At 32.9% G+C, this 15,351-nt stretch overlaps 3 protein-coding genes across 5 annotated transcripts; 2 read left to right on the plus strand and 1 right to left on the minus strand.

The window, feature by feature from the left end:
• The first annotated feature begins 9 nt into the window (after positions 1-9).
• On the plus strand, positions 10-2,951 carry LOC128883725 (serine/arginine-rich splicing factor 7-like). 3 transcript variants are annotated; one of them, XM_054136387.1, is made up of 5 exons: positions 11-161; positions 255-420; positions 567-946; positions 2,351-2,574; positions 2,651-2,951. In XM_054136387.1, exons 2-4 carry the CDS (start codon positions 412-414, stop codon positions 2,568-2,570), a joined length of 609 nt encoding a protein of 202 aa, XP_053992362.1. In that variant the 5' UTR covers positions 11-161; positions 255-411; the 3' UTR covers positions 2,571-2,574; positions 2,651-2,951. The 3 variants fall into 3 exon arrangements, with proteins under 3 accessions (XP_053992371.1, XP_053992362.1, XP_053992352.1); XM_054136377.1 differs by having other exon boundaries at positions 14-161; positions 2,339-2,574; XM_054136396.1 differs by lacking the exons at positions 2,351-2,574; positions 2,651-2,951 and adding an exon at positions 1,367-1,507 and having other exon boundaries at positions 10-161.
• A 464-nt stretch (positions 2,952-3,415) lies between these two features.
• LOC128875653 (serine/threonine-protein phosphatase 6 regulatory ankyrin repeat subunit C-like) lies at positions 3,416-7,293 on the plus strand. The gene is made up of 3 exons (XM_054121425.1): positions 3,416-4,702; positions 5,512-5,855; positions 6,130-7,293. The coding sequence occupies exons 1-3, from the start codon at positions 3,864-3,866 to the stop codon at positions 6,690-6,692; spliced, it is 1,746 nt and encodes a 581-aa protein (XP_053977400.1). The 5' UTR covers positions 3,416-3,863; the 3' UTR covers positions 6,693-7,293.
• Positions 7,294-7,379: 86 nt separating this feature from the next.
• Positions 7,380-15,191, minus strand: LOC128875657 (uncharacterized). Its single transcript, XM_054121440.1, has 5 exons — positions 14,889-15,191; positions 14,542-14,665; positions 13,890-14,209; positions 13,419-13,801; positions 7,380-13,325 (listed from the first exon to the last, which is right to left on the minus strand). Exons 3-5 carry the CDS (start codon positions 14,196-14,198, stop codon positions 12,593-12,595), a joined length of 1,425 nt encoding a protein of 474 aa, XP_053977415.1. The 5' UTR covers positions 14,199-14,209; positions 14,542-14,665; positions 14,889-15,191; the 3' UTR covers positions 7,380-12,592.
• Between the last annotated feature and the right edge of the window lie 160 nt (positions 15,192-15,351).

Below are 15,351 nucleotides of genomic sequence, written 5' to 3' on the forward strand. Positions count from 1 at the left end.
AATTCATTGGTTCCAGTCCTACCAATATCCTACCAGCTATCTATAAAATACTGTTACCTACTTCTTGCTGCACGAATTAATAACGAATAAATGTGTTAATTAAGAAATTTTCGCCTTCCCCGACTTGGCGTTTATTTATTTGGAAGAAGAGAGGACTGCGTGTAAATCATTTTTAAATTAAACTACTCACATTGGTTATATATATATCGATTAGTGAAACACTTTTAATCAATTACGTTTATACTTTTAAACAGTTAAAACCTGGGCTTGAGAGTCATCCCCTATATTTCAACGAAATCGATATCTAAATGCGAAAAATTGACGTATAATTTTTCTCTTCGGAATGTAAAATAAATCGGATACTTTGTGAAATACGTCACTGTGCAATTGTGTTTAATAAATTCAGCAATAATGAATAAGGTATAATTCTTTCAAATATATATCGCACATTGCTTCTAACGGAGTTAAATATTTAATCACAAAGATTAAACGAATATCGCATTTTTTGTTGTATTTATCATCGCTATAATAAAATGATAAACATTTAATAAATGCATTTGTTTTAGATGTCGCGATATCCTTCAGACTGTAAAGTCTATGTAGGAGACTTAGGAAGCAGCGCGACAAAGCAGGAATTGGAGGATGCTTTCTCGTATTATGGACCACTGAGAAATGTATGGGTGGCTAGAAATCCACCTGGATTTGCTTTTGTGGAATTCGAGGATGCTAGGGATGCAGAAGATGCGGTAAGAGGACTCGATGGAAGGACTATATGCGGGAGACGAGCTCGTGTCGAACCATCCAATGGAAAAAGATTAAGAGACAGGGGTTATTCTAGAAGAGGCTTCGGAAGATTATTTCACCCTGAAGACAGATGTTACGAATGTGGCGAAAGAGGTCATTATGCTAGAGATTGCGTTCGTCACAGAAGTTCTCGTAGAAAACGGTAAGTATACGATACATGTATTTTTTTTAGATATTTTATGGCGTGCAAAAACATATCAGACAAGTAAGCAAGAAATATATGACATATATTGTATATTAATCCGATTTAAGAAACGTATGCTTAAATGTGCAATGTGACTAACATTTACGATAAGTTTCACGTAAGGCTCAAATTTGAAAAGTAAGCAGAACATTTTATAATATGAATACATTTAATAGCATAGTTTTATTAATGCGATGTAAATTATTTATTAAATTACACAAAGATTAGTGTCAATTTAAGTAACACATATGAAGAAACTTATGTATATATCATAGTATATAGAAGTTTTTCATAATACATAAGAAGATCCTATACTCTAAAAAAAATTGGTTAAAATACCAAGAATGATACCGATGTAATACTGCCCATTATTTATAGGAGATGCGGCTGAACAGGCATACGCATGAGAAATGCATTGCTACCGAGATTCTCGCGAGATTCGCCTTGGGTTCACTTTGTGACACTGCGTAGTTACAGCGTAGAGCACCCACGTACTTCGGGTTTCCTTCTACATTCTACGAGCAAAAAAGGGAAACAGGGCCGATGGAGTGGCTAGTTCTGCGCACTGCGATACTTCCAATGAGCATTGACATCACCCTAAACTGAAAGTTTTTGCACGTCAGCACTTGCGGTACCCTTGATGTTCTTCACTCGTGTTACCGTTACTACCTAATTGCCATGATAGACCTACTGGTCGTCGAGAAACAAAGTTTGAGTCATCTTCATCTAGCCACTCTTCGTCCGTACATCTGACCTCCGCGTGATTTCATCTGCATAAGTGCTCATCCGTTCTCCCCTTCCTGGCATTACCATTGCATACTCTACAACTATCTGCTATAAGCAACTTCAAAAGACGGTATATAAGTAGAACAATCAAATATATATACTGAACAGAAATGAATATAATTGTTTCTAAAGTTAATATTAGAAAAAAAGTTCGCATTTATATATATATACATGTATATATGTGTATACATATATATATACATATAATATAATTGGCATTTAAGCAAAGGGAAATAAGTAAATGGAAAGCAGTGTAGGTAGCGAGTAAATTACGAAATTAGAATAAATTCTTATACCAGCAAATATTATAATATTAAATATGAAGTAAATTATTAAATTTTTCCTGAATACTTGTCACATTTTTGCAAGCCCATTGTCGTACGAATTATTTGTGAAACTTTACGAAATGTATTCTATATTACACATTCTTAAAACAAACAGGAAACTTTACGTAATAATATTAACATAAAATAACACATTTTTTTAAATAATAAAAGAGTAGTAAAACTTAAATTTGTAGGCACTTTGAATATAATCGTCGCCCTAATGTAATATTCATTATAGATCCCACTCCAGGTCTTATTCACGATCAAGATCGCAATCAAAATCACGGTCTCGTTCACGTTCTCGATCAAGATCAAGGAGCAAGCATTCAAGATCTTCATCCCGTAGCCGTTCTCGCAGTAGAAGCGGGTATAACAAAGAAAAGCTTCGTAATAAACGGAGATCTGGTTCCAAAGATCGCAGTCCACGCAAGACAAGATCTAAATCTGTTTCTAGATCCCGCAGCAGATAAAATGGTGTGTATAAAGATGATGGCTATTTTGATTACTAACTTGTAGTAATTCAATTGACTCTTATTATTTTAAATTTCAGTGAACACATTTAATGGAAGTACACGATGCAGTTTTCAGAAGCTAATAAAATAAAGCTATAAGAATTATGTCACCCTTAGAAGTATAATTTTCTATGATTTTTTTTATGTTACATCAAAGTGCATTTTCTTCTTAGCAAATCACATATGAAATTTAGAAAAAGAAGAATGTTCGTTTTATTAATTTCAAATTTATCTTATATTTTTGTTCGTATTGTATAAATACAATAATCCTGATACACTGTATCGTCCAACTATGTTCATTCAAGTTCACATTTAATAAACAATTTTTTAATGTGTGTACTAATGTTTGTTATTATTTGAAATTTATATTATTTTTTAAAATAGAATTGACATTTTCGCGCCCAAGTTTGTAGCGACAGTAGTTGCCACTATTTCCGCTAGATGGCGAACTGCTTTGAAACTAGTGGCGCCATCGGTGGCAAAACGCTCAAGTTTGTAGTGAAAATAGTTGTCGGTATTTTTGTAAGATGACGCCACTGATATATTTTAATAAATTATTCTTTATTTTTCATAAATGCATAATTTATACGATTCTTTGCTTTATAACACTGCAGTATTCGTTTCAATGATCATTTTTATCATATTTATTTAATACAGCATAAATTATCGACCTTTTAGATAATGGCGCCATCTATCGGCAATTATGGAAACTGTTTTCGCTACAAACTTGGGCGTTTTGCCACAGATGGCGCCACTGGTACTAAACACACTCACTGAGCGGCTTAGTGAGCGGCGGCCTTTCTGGATTGCCCCAATGAATTCCTTGGATGTACTACAGGATAGTTTGAAGAAGTGGGGTAAGGAGTAAGTGGGGAAGTTAAGAACAAGTTGAGAAAAAGGGAAGCATAGTGATCCGCAGCGACGCTTCGTAAGCAGATCCATTTGGTTTTCAGTCACGTATTCGTGATTCGTCGGTCCGTTTATGAGTAGTTGTACACTCGACTCACGCGTAGACATTCATAATTCGTCCTCGCTGATATCTTGATCGTATAACTGACACTTGATTCCCGACACCGACAGAGAAATGAAGAAACAGGTATATTAAAAGAAAAAAAAAGAAAAGGGAAAGAAAAATATAAGCAATGCTATCAGTAAAGTAGATCGCGGTGTGGGTCTATACTCCTGTTAAAAGGCGTCGAGCCAATTACCAGAGAATCAGGCTCAATTAAAAGGCGAGCAACAATCGTCACAATGACTGCTGCTTACACGAACGATCCCGTAACCCAGGAACAGAACGTAGAGAAGAAGACAAGCATGATAGACAATAAAGCATCGGAAAATACGAAAGAGGAAACGATGCGCGAGGAAAACACCGAAATTACTTGTGTGGAAATGACGAAGCTTGCTGCAACAGGTGGCCAGGATCAAAAAGAAATCCCTGTTAACCAGGAGAGGTCTACGCTTTGTACATCGGTTGACTCGTCGGCATTCCTCGAGCAAAAAGGCAAAGATATGGAAAGACTGGAATGCAAGAAATATTCCGAGGATAGCGAATCTTTGAAAAGAGACGAAAATACTGTACCGACGATCGACGATAATCGAAACGCGATTGCAGATGCAACTGATATTAGAAACAGTCAAGTGTCGAGAAACGGTGAATCAAGTGGAGCAAAGTCGTCCTCTGACTCGATCGTATCAACAAGATTCGATGCACTTCTCGTTGAGAGTGATCCTGAAAATACAATGTCGGGAACACGTGGAACCGATGCATCCTCGAATGATAATTTCACGATGCAAGAATTACAGAATTCTATTCAGAACGATATTATAGAAAGCACGAACTTTACGAATGATCCAGAGGTTTGCAACGGATCGCCGAAGGGTGCAGATTTTCCAAATGACCTAGAGGAGATTTATGATCCTGAAAGTGAGCTAAATTTCCACGAGGCTGTACGTGCTGGCGATGCTAAGAGTGTTGCAGCTCTTCTTGCAAGGGACTCGCTACAAAACTTGGACGAACCGGATTGGAATGTTTCAGGTGATCCACCCCTGTTAGTGGCCGCTACTAATCATTGTTTGTCCGTTCTTAGGTAAGAAATTTCAACAATTGTACATTCTTATTATTATGTAGAGACGCATGAAATCTCGCATCTTTTCGAACGAGAAATTTCCGGACTTGAGAAACCACTTTCTCAACGATACTTTCCCGAGATTCAAGTTCTTCTTCTCTAACAGAATGGGGCAGAATATTTATTTAGACAGAAATGTCAAACGACGGATACGTAATACACAAGTTTCAAATAAATCTCGTTAAAAATAATATTATCGATAAAGTAAGCAGTTAATAAGTTACAGGGTACAGCTACTTTTTACATCATAAAAATTGAAGTATCGCGGCGGCAGAAGTTGTACGATTCTAATTTTATCGATTTTACTGAATTCTAATTTTGACCACTGAATTTCGCTGGGGAGTTTGCTGACGTCGAAAAAAAAATATTCCGTGGTGTATAAAACGCTGACGAATTGTTCTCGAGACACTTACGTTGCAAAAAAAAACCCGATGAATATTCGTGAAAACCATACTTGCTCACACGCTTTCCTATACCTTTCTTCCCATATTGCAACCAGATGTTCAGAGGCTCAGCGTTCCCGAAAGAACATCACGATCCTGTCTTATGAGATCGCCGAAAAATGATTTGCACGTGAAACGTAACTCTTTGTAATGGTAATTTTGTAAAGCGTAATACAGGATCGTAGCCAGTAGCACATTACGTTATCCTATAGGCCAGTGTTTCTCAAACTACACTTCTATCTCTATCGACGATAGAACGTTTAGAGTTCGACGAGGAAGAAACTGATGGCCGATGGAGTGCAATAACGAAAACTTGTTGCTTTGTAGTTTATTGCTTGCGAACGGATGCGATCCAGCTGTGCGTTCCCCCCGCGGTGAAACGGCGCTTCACAGAGTGATTTTAAATGGAGGACCAGGGAATGTGCTACAATTCGTGGGAGAACTCCTCAAGTATGGCTGTCCTCCAGGCGTGAAAGAAGCTGGCGGTGGATTGACAGCGTTACACGTACTAACTCGACAATTAGCACATGCGCAAGGATCGAAGAATCTCCATCATAACTTTGATGCCGCTTTGAAGACGCTTGATTTATTAGCGCGTGCTGGTCCTGTTAACGCGAAAGATCACCAAGGCCGTAGCGCGCTTCACATTTTAGCTTCTTCCACTATCTTCGGTATAGTCTTGTTCGTGCTCATTAAACAAAATTCGGATAATAATATATCCACTTCTAGATAGATAGTATTTTCACTTTAAACCTTAAAAGTAAAATGAAACTCGTATGCTTAGAATAATAAATTAGTATGTAACTCGTTATCGTTTTGATATAACTGATCGACTGCTACTAGAAATTTCACTTTTGCCCTACAGCGTTGTACGCTCCCAAGATTATCCTGATTCGTTTTTGTTTGTACGAGTCATCTGATTAAAGTAAAATTGTTTTCTTGCAGACAATAACCACAGAACTGAAATCGAATCTTTGATCGAGACTTTGTTGGCTGCTGGCGCGGATCCGGCATTGAAGAACGATCGAGGAGAGACTCCTTTGCACGAGTGTCTCGAGTGCGGTGCTTTAAACACAGCGTTTTTATTGGTACAGCACACACCGACTGGTATAATGTCGCGATACGGCGAAACTCCATTGCATATCGCCTCTAGAAAGAATTATGCTGACATGGTAGCAAAGTTATTGGACCAAGGAGAAGATCCTAGCGTGCAAGATGCTGGTGGTAACACGCCGTTGCATCTAGCTTCTGCGAGGGGTTTTCATCAAATCGTTTCTTTATTAGTTACGTCTCCTCTCGCCCAGTTGGAGAAACTCAACACCGAAGGGTTGACTGCCCTCCAAGTAGCTGCGGAAAGTGGCTTTGTTAATGCGGTGAAACTGTTGCTAAAAGCGGGAGCAGATCCAAGTCAAACAGTCCACTATTGCTCGACGACTCTTCATCGTCATCCTGATATTTCTGTTCTAATAGATCACGAATTGAGTAGACGTCGACAGCTCGCTGCTTGATTATTTCGAAATTATTTTTCGTTAATAGATCGTTATTCTAGTAAAACTGATCGAGTTCTTTTTTCCATACTAAAATTAAATAAATAAAATTTTTTTTGTTCAATGGTGTCAAAGCATTTAATATATTTAGGTAGCTTTGATGCTGTAATTAAAGTAACATCGACTAGATGTATGTTAATTTTTTTACGTGGTTTATACAATTGTTAAGTTTAGCTACTAAAATATGTTGCATATAAAAATTGTATAATCCTTTTTTCATTTATATAGGAAATTTTGTAACTTCGTTAAAGTAATGTTGAACAACAACTGATTTCGAAGTATTCCGAAATCTAAAGTACAATTTGACTTCGTTGAGTATACATAAGTTCTTGTTACAATGTTATATTGCCAATTGTATGGGCTGGATATACTCTTTTTTATTGTCAAATGATAAATACTAGTATTCGCTTGTTGCTCAATACTGTCTAGTATCGATTATTCGAAACTCGACGGAACTAATTAAAACTATATAAATGCCATGATTTCTGGCTGTGGTTAAAACTGCACTTTAAAGACTGTGTGATACTGATATATACATTTTAAATAAAGGAATAATATCAACTTTCGTATTATCTTACAAATGTACCTCTATGAGTTATGCTTAATTATTTTATGATATTATTTTTCTATGAGAAATAAATGCACAAATCGAAATAACAATGCTGTATATTTTATATAACGTACATAAACCATTATAAAGGAGAAAATAATGAAATAATAATATTTTGGTTATTTATATACAAGTATATACGAAACGATGTAGAGTCAATATTTATTAAAATATAAGTTGGTAATAATTAATACACGTAAAAAAAAGTTGCGTAACGACTTCAAAGTACAAAGTCCAAATTACTGATTTTTACCTTGGCATAAAAAACATATATAAAAATAAATCTTTCGAGACTTCGTGAAACATTATCGTTATATTTTCTAATTGCGGTTTAAATTAAAGGGAAATACAGTAATTAATGTTTCATTCCAATAATGTACATTATTAATTCTTCGACTATCATGGTTCCATACGAAAATAGAATCGCTAATGCCTTTTCGGTAACAAGTGCAGGTAAGTATACGAAAATTATTCTTAAATTTATATAAACAAAGAACTGATAACAAGAACTTATATAGAATATTATGTAAAAGGGTAATAAATCTGGAAAAGAACTTGCAATATTTAACTATTATTATTTATTAGTATATATATGAACATTCAATCTCGACTATACATGTTAAACAAAAATATTTCTCAAAATGATTTTGCCTTAATTGCAAGAATTTAATATTGTCATCCTAGACCTGATGAAACACATTATATAAATACATATTAAGTAATAATACGATTTATTAGCAATCCCTTACCTAGCGATCTATTGTTCTTTGTATGTTAGGCAGCAGATTTCTTCAGGATATATTTTTGAAAGAAATATTGCATAATGTTATGAATCATTATTTTCTTATTTACAAGTGTATTTTATTCTTTGTTGTTGATAGTGTTAAGAAAGACAAATTTCGTCGAAATTGTAAAATGTAATCGAAACGTAACGAATTAATCTCTTCACATTTGTTTACTGTCTCATATTTGGCAGTTTTAAAGTTTCCAATGTAATTATAAAATGACAGTCGAAGAATTAAATACTTCACAGCCATCGCATTCGGTAATTGCACGTTCAGCATGTTTGCCCAATCTGTCGTTGCGTCGCACTTATTTACAACTCCTTTCTGTCAATGCATTCCAACAATATTTGACACTGCGCGTTTTCTTTTTTAAAATTGCTATGTAAAAATTGCTTCTTTTTTTTTGCGTATGTGATGTCTACAATCTCTAATGCAACGTTCTTTTTTTTCTACTTTGAAGGCTCAACCAAAAGTTAAATTTCTCAAGTTGTTTTAGATTTATCAATTTTGATTTGTTTAATAAAAAAAGTACTTCGAATAGATGATAACCTGTACGAAACTGTACAACTTTTCCAGATTTTTCCGAAAAGTAGCTCACACATTTATAAAATACAAATTACGAAACGTTACATTAGATATTCAATAAATTTGCATTTCAGTATTCTAAACTTCTCAGAATTAAATCCGTATTCCGAAAATTAATTAATTTTCGATTTTTTTTTAGTAGAACTAGTAATTTCTGTATCTTCCTGAAAATTAACAAATTATAAACACTGGCCTGATATAATACTGCCATATTTAAAAACGGTGATAAGTTTTTATATCTTTGCAATAATACAAAACTAGTATCTATATTATAGATAATTAAACGCTCGCATGTTACATTACTTTTACATTCAATTCGATGTATAATTCTATGGACATCTGTACCATGCACGAAGAATGATGCAATACTTTCTAATCATCTTCGTAAATGTATAACCTCTTGTACTAGAATTTTTAGTACTTTCGAATTTTCACTAACGAAATAAACATCTTCCTTTGGCACTCTTTATTACCACAACTATTTTGTTTTAGATCTATCAGAAATGTGGACATATTCTGTTCACACATTTTAATTTGCAACATCTCTTTTTTTTTCTTTAACAATTTATAATATCTTTGTTCTTCGTAAGAAACTTTCAGAAATTCAGATTCTGACTAAAGCTTAATATAAAATATGAAATACAATACAAAATTTAATATAATTTTGTTTTTATGAATATCACACTGTCATTCTCCGAAGCTTGAAAATTGACTATTGTCAATGAAAGATAAATTCACATTTACACATATCCATGATGAATAATTCTGTGTTGGTAATATTTCATTAATATTACGAAGTACGATATATTGTTTTTTAAAGTCACACTCGATGTTATACTCGATAGAATATACATATATCACACAGATATGTGTAAAATGATTTAAGTAAGCTGTATTCCTTTTTCATCTATCATGCCATTTATTTTTAAATGATAAATTAATTATATTTCGGGTTAATCTCATTGCAACAAATTGAAATGAAATATAAATTCGTCTGATCGGAAAAGAATTAAGTTTACGTTGTTAAGAATGAAAATTCAAAAAGGAAATGCAGCTTACGAAATAATGTTGTCTTTTTTCACTTATATAAATTTTACAATCAACGTTAAACTATTTGATCAACTTATGTGTAATTGATGGATTAAAAATTTTCCGTAAGAATATAACACCCTCAAATCTTTTTAGGAACAATGTTTGTCTACCTTTTATTTTTAAATGAAGATGCGAGAATAGAAAGCAATTCGAACGAGGATTTATATCCAGTTAATAAAAATGAATTCTTTGGCTTTAGAGATATGGCTGTTTAAAATGCACACTGAATGCATATAATACGCAATTATTTGCTAAAATAACATCTACAATCTAGATAATGCTACAATAAGATGTACTATGAAAACATTCATTCTTCCATACAGGCCTGATGATTTTTACTTAATATTAGTATTTAAATACAAAGCTGTAAATATACATAAGCTTGCAAAACAGTATTTTCCAAGTGTACTCTGCATTTGAATTGTATATCAAATAATGATATAGGATCTGTATATAAGGCCAAACGTTTCCATATAAAATTATGATATAATAAAGCAGAATGTTTCAGTATATTATATTAACTTATTCACTACCATTTCTTATTAATACAAAGTATGTACAATCGTGAATACCTGTAACAAAGTTTTACTTTCATCGCGATATGACAAAAACATAACGCAAAGTATCATCAATAATTGTCAATGAATTTGTAAAAGTTGTTTTTTGGGGAAGGGGAGGGGGCAGGTGTCAAATTATGGCAGTGAATATGTCAATATCATGAGACAACATGTAATTAGACACATTTTTCGCTACGAATTTTCTAGTATCACGTTACTACAATGTGTATTTAAAATTGTACTGTAACATGCAATTTTCTGCTAAAAATAAAAAGAACTATGCATTTAATGGATAACCGTTTTTTAAAGAATATCATTTAAGAGCATTAAATTGTTTCATCATCTTGTTAAACATGTTCATGACCATGTAAAAAATAAATGACTTTAATTATACTCTCGTATTTTTATATTGTAACTATATTTTCGAAATATTTAGTATAAAGAAAAATCATATTCTTACCGTTGTAAACTTGGCAATGTACCATATTTGTTACCCTATTTTGATTGGCCCCTTCTAAACTTTAGTAGCTCATGGTAGAAAAAGGCTAACAAAACTGAGTAGTAAATATGGTGCAATGCAAAATTAAGATTTAAAATAATTATAAATATCGACTCATATATCAAACAATAAGTTTTATAATCTTCTTCATTTTAAAATTTGTTTGCTAATTTAGTACTCAAATTTAATCAACAACTACAATAATAACAATAATTATCGATCGTAAACTATATTAATTAAATGCTATAGAGTATGAGCATAATACAAAAATGCTTAAAGAAAAGTCGAAAAATTTCGATTCCTACAACCTAAGTATAATTAAATTTTTACTATGCTTCAATTATGTAAAATATTGCATAAACATGCTCGATTATCGATATCTTCGATAACGAATTATTTTCTACTCCGAGAAGTATAATATTGGTATTTTTCATAGAGAAATTTACAGTTTCATGAGCATATTAGGAGCTATTGGAAGAGAAAGTTGCCTGAATTAACGTAATTTGATCAAAATTGAATTACCAAGGAAATATTATTATATAAATAAACAATAATAGGTCCTAATAAAACGTCGTTGATATTTTCAAGATTTGTGCAAAACAGTACTAAACAAATATTTTCTATTTGTATAGTAATTTGTACAAATTACAATTATTATAAATATATGTTTCTTCAAGTAGTGAGAAAGTCCTGGAATTCTAAAAGTCTGTCATACACCGAGAATACACTCTGGTGTACCTATCATATAAATATACAGAATGTATCAGATGATATATATTTGAAATATATGTATATGTTTTTATTATGTTTCAAACATATAAACTTCAACCAATCTGCACTTAAAGATGAGATAATGTTCCATTAGAATTGTGCATCCTAAAATTTGATCTTTAACACTTCCGCTACACGGGCGATTCAAACTTGTACTCAACATTCTATTAAACTGTAGTATGAAAGATAAAGATACTTAAATGATGTGATCGATCACCAGTGACTGTCGGGGCAGCGAAAGTATTAAAGACTAACGAAATTATACAGCTGTACATGCACATATATACGTTTTATTATTTATCTCTACTATTTTAATTAATATATACTTTAATAGTCATAGTTAGATTTTAAGAGATTACTTTAAAAGTAATCAATTAAAATTGTATACGATGTCATCACCATCTTTTTTATGTTATAATGTCATGTACTTTTATACTCTTATTTCAATTAGATTATTTGAGCCTCTTCAATTCCTATGATACAAGAAAAATTAGGGCACTTTAGCTTCCAATTCTCCAACAGGAGCCAATGTAAAATATCATTTTACCTAGAATGTTCTATAAACATATTTGTATATTATATAAAAAAGATTTTTCGCTTGTGCACCGCAACAGCACTTTGAAAAGAGACTTATTCTTTAAAAATACTGTGACGTACCACGTGTATTGTGCATCTTAAAAAAAAAAACTTAAAAACTAAGTTCTATTATACGAATAATAAAATCTAAAATAATTTACGACAAATCAAAAACTAAACGTCCAAATAGAATACGCCGTGCTTCGCGCACGCTACATTTTTGTTTCATCGATATTAGATGAAGTGTCTATATGCTAATTTAATGCCTGTTCTTTGGTTTTATATAGGTAAATATTTGAATTTAATGAGAAAGTAAAGCATGTTACTCTTCTTTAAAATGCTACAAATATTTATTATACAGGCACAGTTGTAAAATAAAAAATCGATCATTCACTTACAGATGAACTACGTCTACAAGAAGCTGCTAAGTCACTAATCGTGGAATTGTGACGCGTCTTCCTTGAGCCCTCATTATCATTCACAAGGTTTGGGTTAACCGAATGAGAAAGAGCAGCTGTTTTATTGAAATCTATTGTAGCATACCCTTTTTGCAGCTTGTTTGGAGACTCTGGAGGAGATGCAGTCGAATTTGAAGGTCCATCCAACGGCGAATTGATTGGTACATCCTTTGTATCCAGGTCTAATACAGCATAGTTCACTTCTCTAATTGGACCACCTGTAGGCGTTGATGGCGGCAAAGGCGACTTTTCAGCTACAGATACTCCGGAAAACCTTTTCCTAAAGCTTTCGATTTCACTTGCTTCTAAATTAGCATAACAATGTCTCGTTCCTTCTTCCATATCAGGTTGAATAGATGGCAATGGCGAAGGTCGTGGTCTAGCACCAAAAGATTCTGTATGTTCCTGACCTGGACTTATATTCATATAGGCGTGTCCAGATTCATTATTATCAGTTTTGTCTTCCTTAAATTGCATTACTTCGCAAACACTATGAGTTGGAGAAAGTGGACTAAGATCGCTATTAATATCTACATTCATATAAGCTGCTACTGGAAGCTGTGACTTTGTTTGAGAAGCGATTTCTGAATTTTTATGCACGGATATTAATTCCGACGATGCCGAGCCATTATCAGATATAGAGTTACTCACTGTACAAGGTCTGGAAAATAATAAAATGTTATTAATATTAACGAGTAATTAACATACGAAGATTATAATGCGTATCGAAATATGTATATGAAATTTTAGTTACCTCTGTATTGCTCTTGTAAGGCTTTTATTATTATTATGCTCCAGTTCCAATGGCAAAGAGGACAATATCTCTTCGTTGACATAAAGCGAGGACGGATGTGGTTGAGAGAGTGGTGGTGGGGGTGGTGGCAGCACAGGAGGTGGTGAAGGAGAACCTATGGTTCCAGGAGGTGATATAAGACCAGTACTACTTCCCACGCTACCTAATCTTCCATTTTGTTGACTATGAACAAATCTGGGACCCACGCGATTATTAGTTCTATTCAGTATTGGATCCAAATAATTAGGCTCAACTGGTATTGTCACTCTTGTTACTGTTGGAACAGCATGAGAAGCAACTGAAAGTTCTCTGGACATTGTATCTTCTCCACTGTTATTACAAACCTAAAGCATTAATTAGATAACATTTTAAAAATCCATATATATTTCAATAAATAAAACATCTACTAATGATTAATAAAAAAAAACATGCCTGAATATTTGTTTGCACAAGATTAAATAACTGTGCAGCCCTACGGCACTTAAAGGCATAAATGCCAGGCCCGGTAATACATCTTCTGCCAGATTCAAAACTAAATATTTCAGCATCATAACCATATCTTCGCAAACAACGTAATGGCCATTTAATAGGCTGTTTACCACGTTGATAAAGCACAATATCAGTTTCTGTGACTTCTAAACGTCCAGGTGTAATTAAATTACCTAAATCATCTACATTCATCACTTGAAAAACATTCGGATGTAGATCATTAATGTCTGTCCGACTATTGACACAACCCATTCTTTTTTACTCTGCAACAAAGAAATAAACAATGTTACTTTTGCTGCAGTCATGTTATTCTACACATGAATAAAATATATTGCAATGCATATCATTAATTACATTTGTCTCTAATTCGTATGAATTTACATTAGAAATAACATAATCTATTCGTAACTATAAAACAGAAGCAGTTACGATAACGAAGTAATAGTAAACATTAAACAATTTAAAAACAAACATTTCAGAAGAATTTCACGAAAGAAAACTTAATGCAAGTTCGACGATATGCGATCAAACAAGGCTAACGTTTCAGAATCGGGTAAATTTCTGAGGATGTTTTATTAACATTTACATAACTTACCAAATGCGACATATCCAAAACATTCAGCTTGTTTCTTAAAAAGAATTACTCGTCCTTTTACAAACAACAAACCACACTCTCCACATAACACTGCCGCACACTAATCTCCACTTCCTTGAAGTTGCTGCAGAGTAAAAAAAAAACAATAAACTATTCATTACGATCTGAAATCATACGTTACGAGCATATATTTCACATTTGATTAATAGCTATGCTTGGAACATTGATTAAATCTATTATATTTTACTAATTTATTGTAAATATGTATACGTCGTGTCTATTATATGTTATGTATATGTGTACATTTACGTATGTACATAAGTATAAAAAGAATTATCAGCAATTACCAATTTGCAAGAGAATTACGGTTTTTTCACGTTCTATGAATGAATAATTTCCCCTACTCTTTCCATTTTTTTTAGTAGGAAAGTAACTATTTTTGCAAGGTGGAAGAAGTAAATAAAGGAATTCATCATATTCAAGTATAGCGCCAGTAATGCAATCTCTGCAGTCTTTTCACTGAAAAGATGAAATCGAAGTAAATAATACCATGTGATTGCAAAAGGACAGAAACATCAGTGGTCCTTATTCCCAAATTGATATCACAGAATTTACAGGAAAGCATAAGTATGTACATATATATTTGCTTGTTGTATGTAAAACAAACATTACACATATGTGATATTTTGAGTGTTCGTTAATTGTTCAATTTATATTGAAATTTATATTTAAAAAATAAAGAAGTTAAGAATTAAAAAATTATTTGCATTTAAATTTTAATATCACGTTGCTCGTCCACTTATTTGTTAT

Source organism: Hylaeus volcanicus, chromosome 1, assembly GCF_026283585.1.
Source record: "Hylaeus volcanicus isolate JK05 chromosome 1, UHH_iyHylVolc1.0_haploid, whole genome shotgun sequence".
NCBI classification, from domain to species: domain Eukaryota; kingdom Metazoa; phylum Arthropoda; class Insecta; order Hymenoptera; family Colletidae; genus Hylaeus; species Hylaeus volcanicus.

What these genes read in the sequence shown, in the direction of transcription:
- LOC128883725 (XM_054136377.1), top strand. An exon ending in AGAAGTTCTCGTAGAAAACG is followed by an intron (nt 947 to 2,338) that starts GTAAGTATACGA and finishes TATTCATTATAG; the next exon opens with ATCCCACTCCAGGTCTTATT.
- LOC128875653 (XM_054121425.1), top strand. Translation starts at nt 3,864, where the DNA reads ATGACTGCTGCTTACACGAACGATCCCGTAACCCAGGAACAGAACGTA. An exon ending in CATTGTTTGTCCGTTCTTAG is followed by an intron (nt 4,703 to 5,511) that starts GTAAGAAATTTC and finishes GTTGCTTTGTAG; the next exon opens with TTTATTGCTTGCGAACGGAT. An exon ending in AGCTTCTTCCACTATCTTCG is followed by an intron (nt 5,856 to 6,129) that starts GTATAGTCTTGT and finishes GTTTTCTTGCAG; the next exon opens with ACAATAACCACAGAACTGAA.
- LOC128875657 (XM_054121440.1), bottom strand. Translation starts at nt 14,198, where the DNA reads ATGGGTTGTGTCAATAGTCGGACAGACATTAATGATCTACATCCGAAT. An exon ending in TTGTGCAAACAAATATTCAG is followed by an intron (nt 13,802 to 13,889) that starts GCATGTTTTTTT and finishes TTAATGCTTTAG; the next exon opens with GTTTGTAATAACAGTGGAGA. An exon ending in CTTACAAGAGCAATACAGAG is followed by an intron (nt 13,326 to 13,418) that starts GTAACTAAAATT and finishes ATTATTTTCCAG; the next exon opens with ACCTTGTACAGTGAGTAACT.